Source organism: Ambystoma mexicanum, chromosome 4q, assembly GCF_040938575.1.
Source record: "Ambystoma mexicanum isolate Mex_15411 chromosome 4q, UKY_AmexF1_1, whole genome shotgun sequence".
NCBI lineage: Eukaryota > Metazoa > Chordata > Amphibia > Caudata > Ambystomatidae > Ambystoma > Ambystoma mexicanum.
Window position 1 is genome coordinate 919,922,142 of NC_090928.1, and position 26,960 is coordinate 919,949,101.

The following is a 26,960-nucleotide window of genomic DNA, read 5'->3' on the forward strand; positions in this document are numbered from 1 at the left end:
GGGTGTCCAGCACTTGGGAGCTGGAGGAGACTGCCCTTAAGCATGATAGTAATAACTAATAATAATAACTAGCAATAATAGTCCCAAACATTACTGCATACTATCTGGTGGTGGTGTCTAAATCTTTGTGATTATAGAGTCTTCTTGGTTTTTTGAAGTCCATTAAACAATGGCATTGAAGATCAGTATCAGGCAACCAATGCCATATTTTGCTGGTTCTTAAAGTTTCCATGTAAAGTCCTTACACCACATTCTTCTGTAACCCACTTGAGGAAAGAAAAAATAAGATGTCAAGTAATATCCACTCAAGAAAGCAATGGGGGTGGCAGGGTATACAGCATGGATGTCGTGCTTCCATATAGCAACTTGTATGTCAATACTGTAGCCCTTTAAACTACTAAACACATTGGAGGAGTCTGGACCAACAACTAGATGGCAAACCTTGCACATATCAATTCAAGACAAATTCACTACACATAAGCTGAGATACAGAGAAGGGGGGCACCAGTATGCATTCTTCAATAATAAAGGTGAGCGAGATATCATTCAGGGCTTTGCCCCATTAACCCTTTGGCTATGTTGCATCAGACCATGCAGCATCAGCAACAATTTTATGAAGAGTTAATATGCATCACAGCTCATTATTTCTACCTTATGTGTGTTGCAGGAAGAGATTCGTATTGGCGAGAAAGAAACAGTTCCCTATGTTTTAACTGATGCTTCTGTTTGTCTGTTAAATCTTCTTCAATTGGATTTTCAGATTCCTCTTCAACTTCTTCTGCAATGTATGAAAAAAGAACAGCATTGACATTTCCTGACTGCTGATGCTGCCATTTAAAACAACTGTCAAATCTTTCTTTGGTTGCACTGAATTCCATTTTTGGGAAAATATATAAGGTAAAATTAACATTTCACATAACATTCCGAGAAGTAAATAGACGAGTATTTTGTTTTTTAATGAGTCAGTCAATTCAGCTAAAAGCCTTTAGGGAGAACACACATTGCTTTAAGGTGGTAGCTCCAGGGGCCATTGCAGTGGGCCAAAGCAAAAAGTCGTCAAAGCTTTCATTTTTATTTTTAATAACTTTTTTCTTCTTTTTTTTTAAAGAGTTACCTATGCACTAATTCGATAGTACCTAGACAGCCATCGTCACATTGTCAATTTCATGCCCAATATTGCTAATGTACTTATTGATTTAAAAGTCAAAACTGTCCCATCAGCTTTAAACCTGCGCTCATTAAGCCCTTTCACTTTGCCCCCAGAAGCATCAACGATTTTCTGTGAACCTTGATATCAATGAGCCATCTACATGAAATGGCAGGGTTTGATTCAGCTCTTCATTCCTAGGTTGATATTTGAAGTACTGAGTACCATCAAAGTGGAATACCACCACCTAGTATAGCAATTAGAAATTGACATTATTGCACAAAGCATTATGTGTTAAATGTGCTATTAATCTGCCTGAGGAATTAACATTTATTGACAGAAATTATTCTAAAACAGGTTTGTTTTAAATCTTATACTGTGTTTCAGTTTACAAAAACTGTTCACATTTGTAGAAAAATTCAAATTCGTTTGTAGACACATTAAAGATTAATCGAATACAATATAAAATGAAATGTAGAAGAATTACAATATATCATTTTACAGTTCAGTGCATGAGGTTACAGATGCTTGGAACAATGATCCCAGAGAGCTGAGGCTGTGCAGTATCTGTGGGGTTGATGTCAAAACTAGTAGACATATTTTAACTGCATGCACTGAATTAAAAAGCCTGCAAGTAAAAGGGTATGAGAGGTTCACGCCAAAGTTTGGGGATTATCAATCTGACCAATTTTGGTCCATGCTTTACTCAGCGGAACCTCTCTTTGCGGTAGCTGCGGCAGGACATATTTGCGTTATTGTTAGGGTGATATTGATTTCAATGTATGATAAGGATTTAATGTAATTGTCCTTTTTATTACTGTACAAATTAGGATTTATTTGAACATTGTATTTTAATTGATTGACGATTGTGTACTTGTCCTTTTCCAAATTAGTTTTTCTTATGAATGTATTTTTATCAATGATTGATCATAATTATACATTGAAATGTAATTTGAACGACATGTAATGCAAAATGCTTTAATTGGTCTAAAGCATAATACAAAAAATAAATAAAGCAGCAGCAGCAGGACTGTGGCTGCCAATATTTTGTCAGAACTATAAAAGCTGAAAGAAGTAGAAGCTGAAACTAAATGTGGGGCAGGACAGCCTGTTCTCACAGCTCATAGTTCTATCACAAAAGAAATTAGTTGACAGAGGAGCAAACCTTAAGCGAAAGCATCCTGACAAACTGTATATAAAAGACGCAGCAGAAGTTAAAAGAAGAGAACTGGATGTCAAAGTGGAAGAGGTACTATTCTTTCCTGGAAGGAAGTCAACCAGGAAACTACTTTGGTGCTGGTATTTTCTTTGTGGAACTGTGAAGGAAGAATAATTTTCACCAAACAAAGAAGAAACTTTTGCCAATAGATTTCATTTCTGTGAACTTTCTCTTTGGGCTTTAAGACTCTGGTTAAGACTTTTTTTTGTTCCTTGGAGGGAATTGACTTTGAAACATTCCTGGTGGAGCAGGATCTACCAAGGAACACGAGAAGTCATCCAAGACACTGGATGTTTGGTAACCTTTTACTACTATTGTATATATGTTGCTTTGCATTTTTAGGTTTAGTGTGACTGTTCGTTTTGTGAATGCTAGCCGGTTTTCCCATAGATCTTCAAATAAGTAGGGAGAGTAGGTTTAGTTAGGATTTCTTTTATAATTGTCTATAATGAAATGGGAAATCCTGGAAAAACTCAATACAGTCGTGAGTCTCACATTACTGACCCCTCACAATAGATGGGTATATATTTTAAAATAAAGTTTCAGACCAATCATTTGTGTACAATGTTTTAGTTGCCTCGTTTGGAGTTGGAACAAGCATATTTGTGGTGAAATAGATTTTTGTTAGAAAGTATTCACAATCTGTTTTTAGGGCTAGAAGGGGAACACTTTTGTCCCTTAGCATTTGGGTCTGAATATCAGCCTATATCTGCATAGAATACATTTTTTATAAGGAACCATTATCTATCTGTAAAGTTGGATTTTCCTCAAAAAATACCAACCCTTTTGTGAAATTAGTTCTGATTCCTGTCTGATAACTGCTATAGGGGCACAATTTGGTAATTCTAGCAATCCCCTCCAGGTAATACCTCCAATTGTTTGTAAATCGATGTTTTGCCTGATGATATATCAAGACCATATAGAAGAGCTAGAATAATTATACTTTTGTAGAATTATCATTGGGGATAAAGAAAATCTGACTTGCTTTAAATCAATCTGCATCATTTGACAAATATATGTCTCTGCTTTGTCAACAATGTCATTGATCAAGTGCTCATTTATTTGGGCATGCTCTCAATCGTAACCCTAGATACGTTCTTCTAATGTGGTCAAAGCAGAGATTCCTATATTACATGTATATCCATGTCTTATGCTTTGATTTTGGCAATTTAATATTTATGAAGAGATCATTTTCAGCACGGAAATCAAAAGCCATTAAATAATCTTTTCAGTCCTATGAATTGAAAAGAGGGTGCCAGTATTGCCTTATCTTAGGCCCTTAAATGATGGTGTCTCTTTAGTGATGGCACCCTGTAGATTCAACTTGTTTTTGGTGTCTTTATGGATAGCCATTGGTACCATCAACAATCCTTCCGTGACATGCCATTTTTGCAATTTGTATAATAATTTCCTTATATTCACAGTATCAAATGTTGAGGACATATCTACGCAAGCTATGTATATTGGGGGTGCACCTTTTACCCTTGCACACTTTTATGCAAACCGCATCAAAAGCCCATTCAACATGGTCCCCAGCCAGTCATTTAGAGAGATTTTTTTTTTTTTAAACATTGTATTAGTTGATAAATTAACTTTTTCAATATTATCTTACATTAATAAAACCATTTCAGCATCAACACACATTTCATAAGAAGCTTAATAAGATTTGTAAAACACATTCATGAATGAGAATTTGAGGAAGAGACTTAAGTTCAGAGTTAGTCAGGTCAGTTATAGACAATCCATTATAAAATTAAAATAGCTGAAACAATTTAAGCAATATAAAAGCATCCTTATACTTATTGGGTTAAAACATATAAAACTCCTTGGATTTAGACAATGTTTATCCGTTCTCAACAACTCATTTCGCCTAGGTGAATCAAAACACAATTTTAAAACTTTACTAATAGTGCATAAAAGAGAGAAGTGTTAAACATCAAATAAAATTAGAATTCACCAAACATTACTGATTGCTCATAAATTAAGTTTTAAGATAAAATGTACAGTCGCAATTACCAATGGGACTGAAGAAGCATTAAATATATCATGCCACAGTTCTTTCATTAGCAGAGGACTTTCCTTAAAATATTTTTAAAAAATAGTCCTTTCTCAGGTCAGCCAAACCAATGATTTCTGAAATGAAAGGAGCAATACTCTCAGGTTGGTTATCTAGTTTACAGAATCTACATTCAGTTGACAAAACCTGATCTTTAGCGTAAATTGCCTTTTGGGATTTTGATGCTAAAAGATTAAAACAAAGACTTAGGAATGTATCTGCGTAAGATCTGTCAGGAAATTGTTGAATGATATATTTTATTTGTATTGCGCTCATACACAAATGTTTCAGAACGTGACTTGGCAAGGGAGGGGAACAAGGGAGAACACAGCACAACATAAAAACGATCTTACTAGGCCCAGTGACATCGAGAACGCGCAAGTGCATGGGAAAGGGAAAAGGGCAAAAGTGCATGGAAGGGGGAGAGTGGAAAGTGCAGAAGCTGAGGAGCGCAGATAAATAAAATAAATAGAAAATTGAGGCAAACTGTGGTAGTGCAGCCAGCAATTGGCAAGTGCTGTGTTTAAGGCAGCAGACTGGGTTAAGTCTGAATAAGTGCAGAAAAAGAAGAAACATGGGCGGGCTGTGTGGCCCGGAGGCAGTGCAGGAAGGTGGCAGGGTGAGCAGGTACCTGGGCCCAAGGGACAGAGGGTGGGCAGGTGCACAGTGCCAAGAGAGCAGATCCGCAGGGGAGAAGGGGAGCGAAGGCAGAAGCAAAGAGGAAGGTCTTGAGGTGCTTCCGGAACCAGAGATGGTTCTCCTCAAGTTTTAGAGTGGCAAGGAGGCTGTTCCAGAGGGAGGCCCCAGCCGAAGATAGAGATCTACCCCCAGCTCGTTTCTTTGAAAAACGACTGACCCAGAGGGAGTTAGAGGAGCAAAGAGCTCAAGAGGGGAGGTATTTGCGGAGGGATAGCTGAAGGTATTTTGGACCCAGACCCCAGAAAGCCTTGTGGACAATGCAGAGGGTTTTGAATTTAATCCTTGCATCCACTGGGAGTCAATGGAGAGATTTCAAAGCTGGAGAGATACGATCCCAGGGCTTGAGGCCAAGGACAAGTCTCGCAGTCTTGTTCTGGATAAGTTGTAGAGGGCGGAGAGTAGAGGCAGGTAGATTTAGAAAGAGGCTGTTACAATAGTCCAAGCTAGAGAGAACCAGAGCTTGGGATACCATGAGCTTCTGGGGGAAGGAGAGGAAAGGCAGAATACCTCTGAGGAGGTGCAGTCGGAAGTTTGACGTTTTAGAGACAGAGATATGGGCCGAGAAGGAAAGTGTGGAGTCAAAGATGACGCCAAGGTTCTTAGCCTCGCAGGTAGGGGTAGGAGGAGGGCCAAGGGAGGCCGGCCAGAGAGTGAGCGAAAAGGATGGAGATGGTGTGCCGATGAGGAGCATCTCCGTCTTGCTGGCATTCAGACAAAGATCATTGGCGGCACACCAATTTTGAATGGCAGTTAGGCAGTCAGAGATGAGAGAGGGAGAGGAGGTGTACGAGGGCAGCCGGAAAATGAGTAGAGTGCCATCAGCGTAGCACTGGAAATTTGAGCAGAAAATGGCAATGTAGTGAGCCAGATTTGCCAGGTATTGGTTGAAAAGCCAGGGTGAGAGGTTAGACCCCTGGGGAACACCACAGGTGGAGAGGAAGATAGATGATAGGAAAGACCCTAGTTGGACCTGGGAGGGTCGATCAGAGAGGAAAGAGGTCAGCCAGGCCAGAGCCTGATCAGTGATACCCAGATTATCACGGAGACGGTTGAGCAAGATGGTGTGGTTGACCGTGTCGAAGGCAGAAGAGAGATCAAGAAGGATGAGGACAGAGGGAAGGTTAGAATCAAAGTCGGAGAGCAGATCTTCACGGATATTGAAGAGAGCAGTTTCTGTTAAGAATACTCATTATGTACAGTACTTCGACCTCACATAAAATCACTAATAGAATCCTTTTCATAAATGTAAGACTTACCAACTGCTGTACTAATTAAATGGAATCCGGAATGCTCCGATATATCTTGTGCCAAGGAACATTAACAAGTCTTATTTTCAACCAGTATCTGGCACTCCTTGCCCACCGCATCGCCGCTCTCTGCCCCCACTTCCAGTGCTATGCGGACGATACCCAGCTCATTTTCAGGCTACCCTCGGCCTCCTCCTCTCCTTCCCTCATCTCCGACTGTCTGTCTGCTATCCAGGAATGGTGTGCTGCCAATGACCTCTGCCTTAATGCCAGTAAGACTGAGATTCTACTCATCGGCACACCCACTCCCTCCTTCCCTGCAGCTCTCTGGCCGGCCTCCCTTGGCCCCCTTCCCGCCCCTACCTGCAAGGCTAAAAACCTCGGGGTCATCTTCGACTCCACACTCTCCTTCTCTCCTCATATATCTGACGTCTCTAAGAAGTCACACTACCAGCTGCACCTCCTCAGAGGTATTCTTCCCTTCCTCTCCTTCCCCCAGAAGCTCACTGTCTCCCGAGCCCTGGTTCTCTCAAGGCTGGACTACTGTAATCTAATCTGCCTGCCTCCACTCTCCGCCCTCTGCAACTTATCCAGAACAGAACTGCGAGACTTGTCCTTGGCCTCAAGCACAGGGACCGTATCTCTCCAGGACTGAAATCTCTTCACTGGCTCCCAGTGGCTGCGAGGATTAAGTTCAAAACCCTCTGCATTGTCCACAAGGCCTTCTGGGGCCTGGGGCCTAAATACCTTCAACTCTCTCTTCCTAAATATCTTCCTTCACGAGCCCTTCGCTCATCCGTCTCCAACTCCCTCATGGTCAGCCGCTTCTCGAAGCAACGAGCTGGGGGTAGATCTCTCTCCGCAGCAGGGGCCTCCCTCTGGAACAGCCTTCCTGCCTCCCTGAAACTTGAGGAGAACCATCTCCGGTTCCGGAAGTACCTCAAAACCTTCCTCTTCGCTTCTGCCTTCTCTCTCCCTCTCCCCTGCTAAACCTGCTTAACTCCCCACTGAATTCTGCACTAAACCTGCATCTGGGCCACTCTCAGCGACCTCGGTCCAGGGCCCAGCCACTCCACTTTCACTGCCTCCCTAGCTCCCCCTGCACTGTGGGACTGTCACTGTATCCCTACAGCCCCCCTTCCCAGCACTTCTCAGCACTTGTTCGGCACTTACCTCGCACTTGCCACCAGCTGGCCCTTTTTATTTATTATTTATTATTTTATTACGCTACTTACCTTGTACTGCACTTCCCCCCCCACCTCCTCCCCCTGCACTTTCTCCTTTTCCCCTTACCTCTGCACTTGCGCGATCTGAATGACACCTGGCCTAGTAGGATCGTTTGTCTGTCTTCCCCTTGTTTCCCTCCCTCCCTGCCTCGTCGCGCCTTGAAACACTTGTGTATAGGCGCGTTACAAATACCATATCATATGTCCGTTATACATTGATATACGAAAACAAGATCTTAAGCCTTGGATGAATAACAAGGGTATAATCAATGTATCTTCTGCCATGTCCCATTGTAAATTATTGGCCACTATGGATTCCACATATGATTTTGATATATGACATGCATTACTTACCGTAATAGCATTTCTGATGATTCTGCTTAGATTCACATGCTGTGCATATAGTCCAACATCTAGTGGTAGCCACAGAGTATTGCATCTCGTCTTTCGAGGAACTAATGGGGGCATCAACATGGGCGTGCCTGTAACACTATCCGTGACGTGTAGTGTACCCAAAATCCCTCACGCATCGAGGTCCCTCCGATTGTGTTTTTTCTGCCGTGAGGGAGCCTTAGGACTATAGTTAGTGAGTGAGTACAGAAAAGAGAGAATAGTAGCAAGAAGTCTATGTTCCTTCATCCAAGTGGGGAGGAAGGGTGGGTGCATGTGAATCTAAGCAGATACAATCATCAGAAATGCTATTACGGTAAGTAATGCATGTATTCTGATGCTTGTTAATCTGTTTAGAATCACATGACTAGCGAGAAGTACCCGGAGTTGGAGATAGGAAATAAGAAGGAACGGTAGTGAAAAGATGTCTTAGTACTGCTTGTCCCAGCTGAGAATCAGACCTAGAATGAGTGTCTAAGCAATAGTGTTTTGTAAAGGGGTGTACAGAACTCCAGGTTGCCGCTTTGCAAATGGACTCTAGGGGGACATTTGCAATGAATGCTATGGAAGCCCCAGTGCCTCGAGTAGTGTGTGCTCTAGGCTTGAAGGGCAGTCCTCTCTTAGCAAGAGATTAGCAGGCTGCGAAGCAATTGACAATCCACATTGAGATGGCTGATTTAGAGACAGGATTCCCATTGAAATGAAAAACTGGTTCGTCTTTTAGTGGTTTAGTTCTTTCCAGGTATTACATGACTGCCCTGCACACATCTAGGGTGTGTAGGCTTCTTTCCGCCACGTTAGTGGGGTTCTGGAAGAAAGTCAGCAGTTCTATAGACCGGTCCACATGGAACTTGGAAATAAATGTGGTCGCAAAGAGAGTATGAGTGCGCAGAACCACTCTGAACTGGAACAAAGGGGTCTAGAACTGAAAGGGCCAGTAGTTAACTGACCCTTCTTATTGAAGTGACTGCCACTAGGAAGGTGGTCTTGTATGTAAGAGCTTTGACACGTGCTTTATGCATAGGCTCAAAAGGAGACCCCATAAGTCTAATTAATACCACATTTAGGTCCCATCCGGGAGCCTGGTTAGAAATGGGGGAGGGGATGAATCCTTTCAACCCCTTCCATGAATGCCTTAACTGGTATCTTCCAACACAACACCCTTTGTTGGGACGTAGTGTAGGCTGAGCGTGCAGCTAAGAACCTTCAGTGAATTAAAAACCAGGCCAGAGTCTAGTGAGTGAGTCAGGTACAACACAATATAAGTAGGTGAGCAGTCAATGGGATTGATGCTCTTGGAATTGCATCAGATGACGAAGCGCTTCCATTTGCTGGAGTAGCAATGTTGGGTGTTAGGTTTTCTTGCTTTCACCAACTCTAACTTCAGGAGCCAGGCTGCTAAATTAAGAGTTTGCGGGCATGGAGGAATTGTTTCCCCCTTGTCCTGAGATAGCATGTTGTATGGCCAAGGCAGCTTCATCGGCGGAGAGAGAGACACATCTCCATCAGATGGGAGAACCAGGGTTGGAGGGCCCACATCGGGGCCACCAATATCATGTTGACTGGTTCCTGGCGCATCTTGTGCACAATCTTGTTGAGTAGGGGAGTCAGCAGAAAAGCGTAAACTAATTTCCCTGACCATGTTATCCAGAGACCGTTCCCATTGGATTGGTTCTGAGGGTACCTGGAGGCGTAATCTTGGCATTGTGCGTTCTCCAGAGTTACAAGCCGAACTCTCTGGGAAGCCCCATTCTGCGAAAACGTTGGAGACGATGTCTTCGTGTAGTCGCCATTCGTATTCTAAGGGCAGTGGGAAGTCTCTGCTGAGCACGTCCTCCAGAAGGAACAAGTTACTTACCTGTAACTGTTGTTCTCCAGCATGGGTCTGGCATGGATTCACATGCTCATGAATATTCCCCGTCGTCAGGCTGGGAATCCTCGGTAAAGAAAAAAAATCAGTATCAGTTTTGTTTCTGATCTGTCTTTCTTAGTAGTAACCAATCACTGATCTCTGGGTCATACTGCCCCGAGCCAATGACTGCCCTCTCCCTAAGCCCCACCCCTGGCAGCCATCCTCAGATTTGGTAGCACGCAAAGTGGCAGTATGACCAAGTGAAGAGCCGCAGAGGGGTAGGCGGGAGGGTTCGCATGTGAATCCATGCCAGACCCCTGCTGGAGAACAACAGTTACAGGTAAGTAACTTGTTCCTTCTCCAGCATGGGGTCTGGCATGGATTCACATGCTCATGAATAAAAGAATACATAGCAGTACACACATGCACAACCACGGGAGGTGGCAAAGGCTCAACATTAAGCATTACATCCAAAACTCAACATTAAGCAATTCATACCTCCTCACCATGCTCACCTTAGGCGAACATGTTGCGCAGCACTTCTTGGCCGACCCTGGACTCCTCCTTGGAGTCCCGATCGACACAGTAGAATCTTGTGAAGATGTGCGTCGACCTCCACGTAGCAGCCCTGCAGATGTCTAGCAGGGGCACACCAGACAGGAACGCTGTGGTAGCATCGATCGCTCTGGTCGAATGGGCTCTCGGACGGCCGGGCAGCGGTCGGTTTGCCAACCGGTGACAGTGCATGATGCAGCCGGAGAGCCATCTGGAAATTGAAGTCTTCGAGAGAGCCTTCCCTTGATTCACAGATCCAAAGTTCACAAACAGCTGTGACGTCTTCCAAAAACTTTGTGTGGTCCACATAGAACTTCAGCACTCTAGCTACATCCAGCGAGTGCACTCTAGCTACATCCAGCGAGTGCAAAGTCCTCTCGGCCGGCGTCGAAGGCGACCGGAAGAAAACTGGCAACACCAAGGGCTCGTTGAGGTGGAAGTCCGACGGCACCTTGGGCATGAAGGAGGGTTGCGTCCTCAGAATCACCCTCATGTCATGAAAAGTCAAGTATGGAGGCTTGCAAGATAGGGCCTGGATCTCTCCCACTCGTCGTGCGGAGGTGATGGCCACGAGGAACGCAGTCTTCCATGACAGGAACTTCAAAGGCGCCGAATGCATAGGCTCGAATGGGGCCCCCATGAGCCTGGTCAGCACCACATTAAGCTCCCATGCCGGGGCAGGAGCCTTCACCGGCGGGAACGATCGGAATAGTCCCTTCATAAATTCCTTCACCAGGCGATGAGACCACATGGACGCCCATCCCGTAGTCCTGGTATATCGGGAGATGGCAGCCAGATGTATTTTGATGGAGGCGTGAGCCAGTCCAGCTTTGGCCAGCAACAGAAGGTACGGCAATACTTGAGGGGCGAAATCCGCAGAGGGTTAATCTTCTGTGCACGGCACCAGACAGAGAACCTCTTCCATTTATGACCGTAACACTTGAGTGGAGGACGCCCTGGCCTTTGCAAGAACCTCTCTGCAATCAGCCGGTATATCGTACCCTCCAAACTCTAGTGCCGCAGGAGCCAGGCCTGCACCTTCAGCGACTGTGGGTCCTGATGGAGAATGGCGCCTCCTTCTCTGGAGAGAAGATCCGCGTCCGCCGGCAGCTTGACTGGTGGGGACGTTAACAAGTCCAGAAGGTCCGGGAACCAGATCTGCCTCGGCCACGCTGGTGCGTCGAGGATCATCCTGCACCTGGACTTCTTGAGCTGGTTGATGAGGCGGAGCAGCAACGGCAACGGAGGGAACACGTATAGAAACAGGCCGTCCCAAGGGAACGAGAAAGCATCGCCCATGCTCCTCGGCTGTGGGAACCTTCTGGCGAACCTCTGGCACTTGGAGTTCGTCGCCGTCGTGCACAGGTCGATCTGGGGTTTGGCCCATCGTCGGAAGAGCCGATCCACTTGATCCTGGCGCAGTTCCCACTCGTGGCACGAGCGCAGCTCGCTGCTAAGTGAGTCGGCAATGCCGTTTTTTATTCCTGCCAAGTGGAAGGGAACCAGAAACATCCCCTGGGCGACGGCCCAGTGCCACAGATCCTGGGCCTCCTTGGATAGGGCTGGGGGATCTGGTGCCCCCCTGCTTCCTTATGTAGAACATCGTAGTGGTGTTGTCGGTGAAGATCCTCACCACTTTGTCCTTGAGGGACGGAAGGAAAGACTTGAGCGCCCAGAACACTGCTCAGAGTTCCAGGATGTTGATGTGTAGAGACCGCTCCTCCGGGAGCCAAAGGCCTCTTGCGTGGAGATCTCCGGTGTGGGCCCCCCCAACCCTCCAGAGAGGCGTCCATCGTCACCATCTCCTGAAACGCCGGGGTTTGAAAGTCCGTGGCTGTAGTGAGGTGAGCCCGGGTTCCCCACCATAGGATCGCCCGACGGAACTCCTCGTCGAGAGGGATCCTGTCCTCGAAGCAGCCCGTCGCCTGAAACCAGCGGGCATCGAGGAACTCCTGTAGCGGATGCATCCAAAGTCTGCAAAGGGGTACAAGGTAGATGCATGAGGACATCATCCCGAGAAGGGACTTGATGGACCTCCCCCTGGCCATGTCCGTGGCTAACAGGCGCAGCACCTTGCCCAGGATGGTTTTGGTCCTCTCCTCTGAAGGGGAGGCCAATTGCCCCACTGTATCGAGCTTCGCTCCCAGAAACAGTGCTACTTGCGATGGAACCAGGTGGGATTTGGGGTAGTTGATGGCGAACCCCAGCTCCGCGAGTAACCGGACGGTCCTCGCCGTATGTTCGACGGCGAATTCACTTGTCCTCACCCGGATTAGCCAGTCGTCCAGGTAGGAGTAGACGTGGATCCCCTGCAGGCACTTGGTGAAAACCCTGGGTGCCGACTTTAATCCGAACGGTAGGGCTCTGAATTGGTAGTGGCGTCCTTGAACCACGAACCTGAGGAACTTCCTGTGCCTTTTTAGAATGGGGATGTGGAAGTAGGCATCCTCCAGGTCCAACGACGATAGGAAGTCGCCTTCCTCCAGCTGTCCCAGCACGTGCTGGAGGGTGACCATCCTGAATTTCTGTGCCTTGAAGTATTTGTTTAACCGACGCAGGTCCAGGATGGGGCACCAACCGCCTGTCTTCTTTCTGACGAGGAAGTACCTTGAGTACACTCCGGAGCCCCGGAGCCTCCTGGGGACGAGCTCGATGGCACCTTTCTTGAGCATCGCCTTTACCTCCAACAGCAGTTGAGGGACGTGATTCTCCTTCCTGGACACGGGAGGAATGCGAGGGCACTTCTTTTGGAATTCCAGCGAGTGCCCGTTGGCCAGGGTGTCCAGCACCCAACGATTGGTGGAGACGGACTCCCACACTCTGACGAACTTCGTCAGCCGGCCTCCCACCGGGGTGCTTCGGTGGGGGCCCAGACAACCCGGCCAGGTCAGTCTTGCTTGGAGTCGCCTTGCCGCCTTGGCCTCCTTGGCGACGACGGTGGGATCCCCCTTGCTTGCCGCGACCTCTGTAGGCCTCCTGGGAGGAAGAGCGGGCCGCCTGGAGGTGAGTGGAGGAACCACCGCTGGATCCTTTGGAGGCACCCTGTCTGTCTCTGGAGCTCCGAAAGGGCTGTCGCTGTTGGAGCACCCCAAAGGCCGTCTCCGAGTCAATCTTGATGGCCTGTAGAGACTCATCCACCGCCTTACCAAAAAGGTTGTTGCCGTCGAACGACAGGTCTATCACTCTGGCCTGGACGTTCTGGTGAAAGTCTGTCGCCTTGAGCCATCCTCGTCATCGGAGGCAAACTCTGTTGCCCAGTTGGCGAAATCCGGTATCGGCAATGTCCGTTGCCACCGTTATGGCGTGATCCGACACCACCTCACCTTCCTGCAGAATTTCTAGGGCCTCCGCCCTTTTGTCATCAGGCAGTAAGTCTAGCAGGGGAGCTATCTTGAACCAGAGCTCCCTGTCGTAGCGGGCTACGATCGCTAAGGCATTAGCCGCCTTAATCATAGTCGCCGACGAGATGACTCGTCCCATAGAGTCCAACTTCTTGCCCTCGCTGTCCGGCGGGGAAGCGGAAGTTGAAGCTGCCGTGTCCGCTGCCGCCTTCTTAGCCGCTGCCGAGACAACCGAGTCTGGCGTGGGCTGGGCCCTGAGGCACAAGGGGGCGGCATCAGGGACACGTTATTTCTTCTCGTACCTGTCCCTCTTGGCGGGTGTCGTGGAAGGGTTCTTGAGGACAGCAAGCCCCTCGTCCCAGATGTCGTCGAGTAAAGGCACAGCAAGGACTGTCATCCTCTTGGCCTCTTGTCGTTGGTACAGAAACCCCTCCTTTTTCTGCTCTTCAGGGTAGAGCTGGAAGAGCTTGGATGCCCTGGTTCTGGCTCCTCCGTCAGGGTGCGTGGTAATCTGGTCTTTATCTCAGTACATAAGGATTGGATTGCCAACAAAAGGGCCGCCGAGCTATCCTGGGGCTCGAGCAATGGCTGCGACGGACGGGATGGCCGCTCCACTGGGCCCCGTTAGTCGTCCTGGATCGAACCTTCTTGAACCTCTCGTTGAGGCCTATGGACCTTTAGTTGAGGCCCTTCTCGGTTTCCACCAGTTCCTCCTCAGAGGCGGATTCCGAGTCTGTATTGGCCACCCCCCCCTCTTTTTCAGCCGGGGGCTTCACGGGGGTCTTAGCGATGGGCTGGAAAGAGGATTCCCTCTGTGGTGGCAGGGATACTCTGGGCCCAGAGGCCATTTCGACTGGCGTAGTCTGCCGGCTCCGCCAGGGTCGCAGCGACCACTTCGGTAGAGGCCTTAGCTGGGTGGATCAAAGCCCTCACCACCTTCGGTGCATCCAGCGGCCTACCCGGGTTCTCGGATTTCCTCTTCCCCGAACCAGAGCGCTGGCTTGTGGCCAAATGTGCAGGGGAAGTAGCGCCCTGCTTGGCAACCGAAGAGCCTGACCTTTCGGCGCTCCCGGTGCCCGCGGAGCTTGGCCTTATGTTGGGGCCCCCGTTGCCGGGGCGCCCTCACAGGACTTAGAAGACCGCTCAGACTACTTCTTCGCCTTTTCACCTGCTGTGACCTCCTCCAGCCAGGCGGCGAGGCGGGAACGACAATCTTGTTTGGTCCGTTCCGAAAGGTTCTTGCAGAACGCACAGTCCTTCTCCACGTGAGTCTTGTCCTCATGAAGGCAGTAGAGACATCGCGAATGCTCGTCCTCCTTGAAAACGTTATATAACCTGCATCCAGGGCAGTTCCTGAACAGCTTGGATCCAGGTGTCAAGCTTTCCTTGTCCTGGGCCATGTCCGTTGAGGTAGGCCGCAGATCTTCCGGAATCCTCCAAGAAGTGTAAACTCGACGAAAACTTCACCCTTGAGGGGCGTAGAAGAATTCCGAAACGGGTCTCCGTTATCGGAAGTAGAAACGGTGGAGCTTGAGGCTCGATTAACCGAAAAAGAGAAAATCTCCTGAAAAAGCGTGAAAACGCAGTAAAAAACAAGAGCTAAACACGAGGACTCCCAACACTTGAGCGTGCGGTAAAAATCTGAGGAAGGCTGCCAGGGGCGGGCCTTAGGGAGAGGGCAGTCATTGGCTGGGGGCAGTATGACCCAGAGATCAGTGATTGGTTACTACTAAGCGACAGATCAGAAACGAAACCGATACTGATTTCTTCTTTACCGAGGATTTCCAGCCTGACGACGTGGAATATTCATGAGCATGTGAATCCATGCCAGACCCCATGCTGGAGAAGATTGAGTTCCCCTGGAACGTGTTGAGATAACAGGAACATCCTGTGTTTGAGAGTCCACTTCCAAATGTTCTGGGACAGTTTGGATAGCCCAGGTGAGTGAGTGCCCCTTGCTTGTTCAGGTTGTGTCACACTCACCTATGTCTCTGCAGTAGCGATGGACGAGCCTCCCTTGACCCAGAGTCTTCACTTCCCCCGTTTCACCCGGAGGATTACCTTGATCTTTATTAGGGTGTGCACTCCATCCTGCATTCGCACGGGCGCGATTCACTCATGCGATTGGTGCCATTGTCTGTAGGCCGAGTTCAGATGCCAAATGCTGTTTTATGCCTTCACAGCAAGGCCGAGTGTTCAAGACGCCAGTCTCTTCACTGGCTAGAAAGTCCTTCCCACAAGAGAACGTTGCGCGGAGAATGTGGAGTGTCCACAATTGGCTGTATTGTCCTTGTTTGCCGGTATTTTTGTGGGCGAGTAGCGCTGCGTGTAGAAGCTAGCTGCTGGTAGGTTTGCGCAGCGCCTTCAATTCGAGCGCGGCTGGTAATGTCTCTCCCTTTCCCTTGCAGGAGAAATTATGTGGTATTAGCGCCTCGAGTCCGCGTTTAGCACTATGGGAGACTTGGTGGTTGGGTAAGTATACACAGAGGCTTTTGGTAAGTATGCACCGCGAGCGCAGTGAAATAAGTGTCTGCGTTATTGGGGCGAGCGCAATGAATGTCTCTTCTATCTTTTGCAGGGGTTTGTGCGCTCGTACAACTGACCTAGATTGCAGTGTCGTGGGAAGATTCAGTGAGTTCTTCTTTGTTCTTACAGGTGCCGGTGTAGAAGTCCCCTTTTGACTGGAGATAGCTGCGGCATGGAGTAAGAACGGAGGTTCTTCCTGAGCAGGTAAGCAGAAGCAGGATGATCCGGAGCAGGTAAGCAGAAGCAGGATGATCCGGACCAGGTAAGCAGAAGCTGGCTGATCCAGAGCACGCCAAGTGTGTTGCTGATACAGCTCACAGTAAGCAACACGAAGCACTGGAAGAATCTTGGGTGTGGCTTATATAGCCAGCCAAACACTAGAGAGCTCATGTATCATCAAGCACTTCCTGTTTGTAGTAACTTCCTGGTTACCACTTCCTGTTGCCAAACACTAGGAAGGAATTAAAGGAGGGATTTGCTATGAGTTCTTTGTGTGCCTATGCCAGGCCTGCCAAGCCTCCACACAGCTTGCCCCAACTACCTGCCTGATACCTATGACAGGTAATACATGACCATGGTGCTGTCTGAGGATCAAGACCGTTTTCCCCTGCAACTGTGTCTGAAAGGCCTTCAGTGCTTTGAAAACCGCTAACAGCTCCAACAGGTTTATGTGGTTGGGCTCTACCATTGGGGACCAAACGCTGTGCACTGTCTGTTGAAGCAGGTGAGGGCCCCCCAACCCGTGAGATGTTTCCAAATTGAGAGTGGCTTCTACTGCGGGGGTAGTGAAGGTTTTCCCCTCGACCACCACTGCAAAGATAGAACAAGGGCTGCTGAGACAACCACTAGATCGCCACAACGTCCGCTGGCCTGACACCACTGGCTGTTGAGCCACTCTTGCATGGGACGCATGCGCAAACATGCGCAAGGAACCAAGTAAATGCAGGACGCCATCATTCCTAACAATTGCATGACCTTGCATACCATCACCTCCGACTGGCTACATATTGAGGGATCTGAAACCGCATGTTTTGTACCCTCTCGTTGGAGGGGGAAGATGAGGCTGTCCTCCTTCCGAATTAAGGCCCCCAGTAACTGCTTGGCTTGACCGGGGTCTAAGCTGGACTTCACTTTAATGGAGAATCCTAGACCAAATAAGAAGTATATCGTCTTTTGGGTATTGGACAGGTATGTTCCATAGGAATCCCATTATGAGGTCGTCGAGGTATAGGTAAACTGGAATGGACTGCCTGGGCAGGTGTGCTGCTGCCACTGCCATTACTTTTGTAAACACCTTTGGGGCTGAGGCAATGCCAAAGGGAAGGACCTTCAATTGGTAGTGCTTGTCCTCTATCATGAACCATAGGTATTTCCTGTGTGCCGGTAACATTGAAATATGAAAGCATGCATCTTTCATGTCCAATGTTGCCATGTAATCAATCCCCCTGCGATAGCACTACATGCTGGGCTTTGACTTGGGTGTGTGCCGGATTGAAATCACTTACAGATGCAACTTCTTGAAATTCAGGGAGAAGCCCAGCATGAGAAGGGTGCGGCAGGTGAGACCGAGATGATCCAACACTTCCGAGCAGCCAGTCGTCCAGGTAAGGTTAGACTTGAATCCCCCTCGCCTGAGGTACGCTGCCACCACCAACATTAGCTTGGTGAAGACCCTCTGGGCGGAGGTCAATTTGAATGCAGGACCCGAAACTGAAAGTGCGAATCACCAGCCGCAACCCTCAGGTACTTTCTGTGCTTTGGATGAATCGGCCCATGAAAGTAAGCATCCTGTAGGTCCAGAGACACCAACCAATCCTGAAGTTGAAGGGCCTGGAGGACTTGAAAAAGAGTAACCATCTTGAACTTGTCCTTCCTGAGAAGTTTGGCAGTCCATGATGGGCCGCAATCCCCAGTCTATCTTCGGAATAAAAAAATAAGGGGAATACCATCCCTGGTTCCTCTCCGCTACAGGCACCAGTTCTATAGCGCCTTTCTCCAGCAGAGTTAAGATTTCCTGCGCTGTTGAGCAGCCTGAAAGATGGCTGCCTAGCTTGTGAGCTCCGGACCCACCTGTTCTCTATCCGCCACCATCAGCAGTCAACAGTATCATCCTGTCATTCCTGCTCCCCGCGTTGCTGTGACCTGGAGCTGCGTGTATGCCAGTTTTTGGAGGAGATTCAGAGCATCTTGGCCAAACTGTGACCTGGTTCCTTCTCTGCCTATTGCGGCCTGACTTTTTTCCCCATCCCTCGGCAGGCCATGCAGGGACACTGCGTACCGGCCTGGATGCTGCCCTCTAGTGATACGCTTCGGTTCCTTGATCAGACCGCTGCCAGTGCGGGAGGCTTGTCTGCTGGGCTGGGCTGCCCGGCGAAATCTGCTTGCCTTTGTACCCCCCCCGTGACTGGGGCCTCTTGGACTACGGCGTTTACGCTATCCATACCATGCTGATAAGGTTCCCTGTGCCGCGGCCGCCCCATGTGGACGGGGACCCTGCTCCAGGTCCCCAGCTCCAGTTTGCTGTGCCTCCGCCTGGCCGCCCCGGCCTGGCGGGTTTTGACGGATCTGGGCGGGCGGCCTGCTACCCGCGCTGCTGGAAGATCTGGTGTGTGCGGCTGCCTCGTTCCCCCGCTGCGGACGGCGGACTCTGCGGCCCCTCCGGCAGATTCGTTCTGAGCGGCATCGGAGGCTGGACTAGCGGCGCCAGAGATGAGGAGCTGGGGGGGGGAGTGGGGGCGTCCACTGTTCTCCTCACCCTGTTCAAACAAACCCCCCCTCCTCCCCTTGCCCCCCCTCCCTCCCTCCTGTCCTTGCATTGCGTCTCTTCTGTGGGCCCTGGGCTGAGCTGTTGGACCCGGGCCGCAGCGACCCGCCCCCATCTGTGCCTTTGCTGCGGCCTTCGCCCAGACCATTATGGAGGCTATACACAGAGACTCGAAGCTCACCATTTCACCAATGGCGCTCCCCTGGTGTGCCGGGCCCGGCAACTCCCGACGCTTCTGCAATTTAAAGGTATCCGCTGCTTGTGAGGAGTGGGCTATCCTGGCCCACAGGGGTGCAGTGCTGAATCTGGGTGACTGAATTGTAGACTGCTCACCTACAGCGGACCCGCGGCTGGCTCCGCTCCTCCTTTTGGCCATATATCTAGGGCCCGAGAGCCGGAGCGCCCCCCCCCCCCCATTCACCCTGCTGATAATCGCTGCACGGGCCCTCACAGATATACATTGCAGGATCCCCAACACTCCTACCCTTGCCCGCCTTGGTCTATACTTGCTATCCAGTTTGCTCCACCATCCTCTGCTGGCAACAAATAAATGGCGCACTTCCTGGGGCTCTGCATTGGATCACGGGGCCAGGGCCCTCCCTACTTACTCCTACAGTGTGTCCCGGCTTGTTTGGCCTTTGCCTAGGTCTCGCCGCCCCGGTGCCTGAATCTACTACTCAGACCATTGGTACTCTGTCTGCGGCGCGGCCTGCACCCACTCTTCACCTCTTCTTTGGGACGTTCCTGTGCCTTCCCACCCTACCGATCGCACACAGGAAATGCCAAAGTGAAGCTGCTCCTTCCCACTACACGGCCTGCATCTGCCCGCCCAGGCCTACAGCGCTATCCACCCTTAATATGTCGAACAGATCACGGGGAGCCAACAAGGTGGGAACTATGGACAAGTACACCAAGTTGACACCCAGGCCCGAGCAGGGAGGCCCCTCCTCGAACCACGACGACACAGATCCTTTGTCGGACCCCCCCCCGCTGCCCGACCGAACGGTAATGATGGAGTCCATGGCAAGGAACTTCGCCTCATTCCACGAGAAGATCAATGACATCAGTGCCAACGTTGCCTCCCTGAAAACTAAATTAGATCACCACTGGACCAGGCTGACTGAGGCGGAGACCAGAATTGGCGCCAACAAGGACGGAGTGCTCGCCCTTCAGAACACAGTTACAGAGCTAGTGCGGGATATGAAACAGGTTAAGGCCAAGTGCGATGACTGGAGTCTAGATCTCGCAGGAATAATATCTGCATCGTGGGTATTCCGGAGTCCGCCCTCAATGGCAAGATGGAATTGGCTGTTGAAAACCTTCTCAAGGACCTCCTCGAGAACCCTCAGCTCTCCCTGTTCTTCACGATTGAGCTGGTACAGTCAGCAGAGCCATGTCCCGGGCCGCCAAACGCCTATGCATACACATGGACACACTGGACCTACGTGATGCCTGGAGAGCACTCAACCCACAGACGAGAGTACATACCTTTTACTTGTCTGTACATGACAGTTTGTCTAGGATAGACTTGTTCCTCATATCGGCTGAATTAATGGGTAAGACCACAGATATACAAATACTGGCACGCACACTCTCCGACCACTCCCCTGCGACGCTGCGGATCCAGCTTGAGCATGGCCCACCCACTCACTCACTCCGCCTGGCGCTTTAAATCAGAGGAACTGCGAGATATAGTCTTTAAGGCCGAGATCCTAGCCGACATTAACACTCTTTGATTGCAACAAGCCACACGATATACCTGCTGGGACCCGGTGGGAGGCATTTAAAGTTTTTACCAGAGGTATGTGCATCTCTAGGGAGTCTGGGGGTACTTCAAGCCATAAAAAACGCTCTGAAACCAAGCTCAAAGTACTAGAGCGGGAATACACCTCTGGGCCTTCCCCAGCCAAACTAGTGCAGATAAGACTAGAGCTGGAAACCTTTGAATCTCACACCCTTAGAGAGGTACAATACTATGCTCGTCCCCTGGCTGCGCGGAAGTACGACGAGGGCGACAGAGCGGGACGTACTTTGGCCAGGCTGGCCCGCATCGAAGGGGGTAAAACACGCATCGATAACATTAGGGATGCGAGTGGGGCCCAGCACTGGTCAGACCTGCATATCTTGCAGTTTGCGGACGTCTACGCGGCCTTCTACGCCCCCCCAGCGCAAGCATTACCTTCACGACATAAACCTACTGCTTGACCAAATCACTATGACCTACATATCTCAAGCCACCCGAGAGCAGCCAGACGCCCCGTTCACCCTTGAAGAGATCACTGAGGTTATTTCTACCCTCCCGAAGGGCAAGGCCCCTGTCCCCGACGGACTCACCTCAGAATTTTACCAGGAACATATTGCTATTCTGGCCCCAAGATTACACGAAGTAAGGACCGAATCGCTCCGACTAGGTACCCTGCCCCAATCCCTCCACGAAGACCTTATAACCGTGCTCCCTAAACCGGGCAAGCCCCTACATGAATGTGGCTACTATAGACCCCTCTCACTCAAACACAGACACTAAAATACTAAGGTAATAGCTAACCGATTCCTTCCTATAATGTCACACCTGGTCCACCCTGACCAAAGCGGATTAGTCCTTGGCCGCTCTACATCTCTCAATATCAGTCGATTGTTTAATGTCATGTCCAGAATCGATCCAGATGCTAATGCGGTGGCGGTCACCCTGGATGCCCAAAAGGCATTTGATATGGTGTCCTGGCAATATATGTGGGCGGTACTGCAGAAAATGGAATCGGCCCACGCATGCTATCCTACATCAAACTATTATACACAAATCCCGTGGCCAGAGTCTTAGTCAACTCCCGGACATCGTCGCCCTTCACGCTCCATAGGGGTACCCGCCAGGGATGCCCGTTCTCACCTATTTTATTTGAACTAGTCATCGAGCCCATGGCTGACAGTGTCAGAGATAAGCACACTCTCAAGGGTATACGTCTGCGGGACACACCGGAAATCATATTATACGCTGACGATGTACTCTTATACATTAGAGACCCCTCCGTACACCTAGATGCGATCATCCGAGATATACCAAAAATTGGCACGTTCTATTCCCGCTAACTACTGCAACCCCCCAACCCACCTGCGAGTTTCCCCTACGCTGGTCTCCTGGAGGCATTAGCTATCTTGGGGTTCAGGTATCACTACTCAGATCCTCTTTACTAGACGACAATTACGCTGCTACCGCGCAGTTAGTGGAGTCCAAGCTGTTGAGGTGGTGTAATCTCCCGCTCTCCTTATCGGGCAAGCTGTCACTAATCAAAATGATAATAGTCCCCAAACTTCTCTATATTTTTGCGAACGTATCGCTATGGCCCGGGAAACAATACAATACTTCTCGAACTTGCACTCCGTATGCACCCAATTCCTATGGCACTCTGGCGCAGTCCGCAAGAAGTGGCAACATATGACCTTACCCTACGAGGAGTAGTAACGAAAAGAACCTCCCCTCCATTTCTGTCCCCTAGGATGAAAGGGCAGAGGTTGACGCACAGCTGCGCTTAAAGATTTAGCCGCAGCTTTCGAGGTCTGCAACCTCTCGTCAGCCTTACTGCCAAACAAATGTGTGCATCAAAGGGCATGTTCAGAAGACGACCCTGCACATCCGGAGCAAAACCCGACTTCCGCAACTACACAAATCTGTGTATAGCGGTGCTCGCAGCCATGGATCGGCTAACACGGTCGTCCGTATCCAAACCAGACTGAAGGGATTCACACATGGCATCCTTGCCGTCTTGCACGAGAGCAAGGAACCCATCCCTTTCTTGCCCTTCGGGAATATGCTCAGCTGCTAAAGAAAGTTCCACAGAGTGCGTGAGAAACTTGCCAAGGCACAAGTGGAGTTGGCCGATTTCAGGGCCATGCTCCCAGCAGAAAATATCTTCCGAGCCCAACCGTCGAAGCACTTGTCGCCCCTATCAAGAGGGATGGTAGGGTACGCCGCCTGCCTCGAGGTGGCCGTAGCCGCCTGAACCAGCAAACTCTCAGGAGTGGGGCGAGTAGATAAATAGCTGGGGTCGCTAACTGAAGGGTGGTACTTTTTTGTCTAAGATTTATTAACAGCCGGAAGAGATTCTGGGGACTGCCAAGCAGCAGCCACCCTCTTCTGTAAAGTGAGATGAAATTAACACTGGGTCAGAGGATGGACCTTGATCTAAGATGTCCGTTAGATCATCCTGTATAAAGTCTTCAGGAGGACTGGATCAGCCCAGATACTCCGAGACCCTAGCCATGAGCCATCTGTAAGAAGACTCAGCATGCGCTTCAGGCTCAGGCCTACCAAATTCCACTTCCGGAGAAGTGTCCAGCCCACTGGCATCATGGGGGGTTTGCCTCAACTCCTCCAACTGAATGTCACCAGAAAAAACTGGAGCCACATCAAGTTCACCAGGGTCCTCAAAATCAGACCTTTCTTCCTCTACATAAATGTCGTCTAGAGCGAGTTGAAACCCTGGCCTGGGGACAGAGGAGGGCCTGGAGTACAATACTGGCCTCACAGACTTCATAGTAGCCTTTCTAGGAGCATCCACGATATCCGGGTACTCCAATGGCAAGTTGCGGGCAAAAATACCCAAAGGTGTCGAGGGCGGCGAAGGCTTCGACGTCGAGAGCGTCGACAACCTCGGCGTTGGGAGCGCTGAAGGCTTCAGCGTCGACACTGGTGCCGACAGCGCCGTGGGCTGATACGACGGCAAAGCGTCGACATCCGAGTCAGACGGACACGGCGCCGACCTAGTCTGCTTCGAGCCCATAGCAAGTTGCAGTGGTCACGCTGGAGACAAGGACCGAGACCTGGAGGCACGTCTCTTGCAACTGTCCTGAGCCTTGTCCGGATGGGACCGCGAAGTTTTCCAGTGCGAGTCGCGTCGCGGACTGTTAGGCAGAATCCTATGCAGTTCCCTTAGGGAGCACTACAGAAGATTAAGACTACAGGTGAGAGCAATAAATCCCCTTTGGTATCAGTCTGTACCACAAAGATTTAGTTGGTAGCTGTGACTGAGCAGTCAACCTATCTCAAGAGGGAGATTAGCAGTATTGAGGGTTTACACAATAGGCCTACAGTACTATGGCACAAGGAAACACTGACCAAAGCTTTGCATTAAAAAGTAGTTATATATTTATTTTATACACTTCTAATAAAAACACATGTATCACAGTCATCAAGCAAGTTAAATTAAGTCAAAAGGAAAAATATACACACTCCCAAGTTAAATTGTAGACCAAGTGAACCAGAGTGAAAATTTAGCAAAACGGCACAGTGAAAACCACACACAAGGGATCCTCTAGCAATTTCTCACAAGGGAGGGAATACAGGTTATTCAGAAATGCCTTCTTACACACCCTAGCAACACTTCCCATAAGTTTGTTAACCGGTTTAAGCAAGACAGTGCATCAGTATAGGCAATACTTAAATGAAAACTGAGCAAAAGGCATTTCACAAGGTTTAAAAAAGGGAAGGAAAGGGCAGTTGCAAGAAATAGGTGCACCACACAGTTCTAGATGAGAATCAATCTAAAAAAGGCAGATCTAACAAATGTAGCCAGAGTCAGCAGGCCTGTGCCAGAGTTGGTGGTACAGGGGAAGGGCCCAGGAGCAAAATGTTCTTGTAGCTGAAGTCAAGTCTTTGGTTAACAAATTTGAAAAGGTGGGTGCAGAAGTTGAAGACAATGTTAATAGAGAGGGGCGGCCAACCCAACAGGTAGGTAAAGGATTTAAAACACCTTTAGTGCTACCGCGAAGAAAGGGCGGCCTGGCGGAACAATGTACCTTTAAATGAAGAAGTGGCTCCTGCGGTGGCGGTTGTTCCTGGTAGTTCCTGCATTTTGGGTGATCCAGCAGAGGAAGAGAGGCTCTCGTCGTGGAGGAAGGTTCGAGTTACTGCACTACCCAGGGATGAAACCAGCCGTGCTGCTGCCTGACGAATAAAAGGTACGCTCCTTTAAATCACGGTCTGGGTGGACTGGTGCCTGGCCATCCGGCCTCCGAGTACTGGTTACTGGTGATTCGACCAAGGCAGGTCCGGGAAGGCGATTGGCAAACTGGTTGGCCCCACCAGCTCAAGGGAAGAAGGCTCTTGCAGGTGAAGATCTTCTCTCGTCGTGTGGAGAAAAGTGGCGAGACGCTGCAGCAGGGCTTCACCGGTGGGTCAGTCGTTGCAGATGTCTTTGGCTTCTCTCCTCTTCGGCTTCTTAGTTCCAGTGGCGACGTCTTGCTCTTCCAGTCCTCAGGACCCTGCTTTTATGCAAAAAGATCCCCATTCATGCAGCCTAGCTGTCACTCACACAGTGGAGTGGTCATCCTTGGCAGGAGACCCTCCCGCCTATCATGATACAGTGCGACATGGGTTACACTGAGGCAACCCTGTCCAGGGGTCCTACTCCCCCTCCCACACAACGGACCCACCCCAGACTCAGACGTGCCGAAAGGAGGGCTTCTTGGCAGAAGCCCGCCAAAAGGATGAACAAAGGATCCACGACCTGGGTTAGAGGTTTTGAGAAAGACATGAGAAAGAAGTTATATTAAAGTTATTGCAAATAAAACCTACCGGAGTCAAGTTAATATTAAAATGCACCAGCGGTATGTTAGAGGCTGTCAGAAAAAGTGGTAGCCTCGAACAATAGGAAAATCCCATAGGGAAATATTTGCAGTCGAATATTTACGGTAGTAACCACTGCCACCAGCCAGAAACTTTTGAGAGAGCGACTGTACGGTACCCTCTCGAAAATGAACATAAGGGAAAAACTATTAACCCTTTCTAGTACCTCCATAGTAAGATGGGTTGTGCTGGTTTAGTTCATAGGATTTGACTAGTAAAGTCAATTGGGACTTTACATGCCCTGGGAGACAGTAGTCAGTCCCAGGGTGTGGAGTCTATGTTTGGGGGTCGATACGACACCCCTGTGTCACTGCAATGAGGGTGCAGTGTAACACATGTGAATTTGTTAGAATGCACGACCGGAACCGTGCCCTGCGATTGAAATATCGCTAACATCTGCTCCTTAAAGGCAGCCCATTCCTCCGGAGTCGAGGACTTTGTCGGGCATGCCACTTTCCTCGAGGCACCATCCTCAGAGGCGGACGGGGAAGGCGACCAGTGACAGCGCTTCCTAGAGTGCCGGACGAGGAAGAAGAATGGCCCCTCAAGTCATCGGTGTAAACCCCTTTGGACGATTTAGATTTTCGGGACCTACTAGGCTTAGAGCCCCTACCTACCTGGAACTTCCCCTTCTGCTCCCGCAAGGCCTTGGCAGTCAGTGACTGACATTTCGAACAGTCGTCGGTGTCATGCGACTCGCCCAAGCACCACACACAAATGCAGGTCGGTGATCGACATTTTTGACTTGCAGTCCCGACAGGTCTTGAAGCCAGACTGCGGAGTCAGAGGGGTCGAAGAAAAAGACATCTCAACGAGGATAACACACAAGCGCTCCGAGTTTCACGAAGCAACACGTTCACAGAAAAAACGGAATTGAGGCTACCGGCACCGTGCGTCCTATTTATAACATCTGGTGACGTCGCCCTCGAGGGACATCGACCAGACGTCATCGACACAGGATGCCCTCTGCTGAAAAAGTTTCCGAAGTGCACAGCTGTGGAAATTACATGTCAAAGATGTGGAATACGTTGGAGGACACAATACATTCAAACTGTTTTTACCAGCAAAAGGGAAGCAAACATACAATAGAATATGTGACATCTTAAAAGAAGAACACATGTACATTCTAATCAGATCGAGATTAAACAGTGTGTTAAAAAACAAAACACCATGTCTAAAAGCGTGGTGGCAAGGCCCCGAAGTTGCAGTCAAAAAAAAAAAACTTCATATGAGTTAAGCCAAGAGTAGGAATAGATTTTAGTAAAATTAGTATTATTTGGCCACAGACAGGGCAGCAGAGTGAAAATAATTCTCCAGAT

The 26,960-nt window shown here is 49.4% G+C and overlaps 1 protein-coding gene across 4 annotated transcripts in view; it reads right to left on the reverse strand.

Annotated features, from left to right (window-relative positions):
- The window catches only part of MTA3 (metastasis associated 1 family member 3), a 1,736,304-nt gene that overhangs the window by 1,595,212 nt on the left and 114,132 nt on the right, over positions 1-26,960 (reverse strand). For all 4 annotated transcript variants that reach the window (XM_069608476.1, XM_069608475.1, XM_069608474.1 and 1 more), the window contains exon 4: positions 652-778. In XM_069608476.1, coding sequence (XP_069464577.1) covers positions 652-778 — 127 coding nt within the window. The remainder of the gene's footprint in view (positions 1-651; positions 779-26,960) is intronic.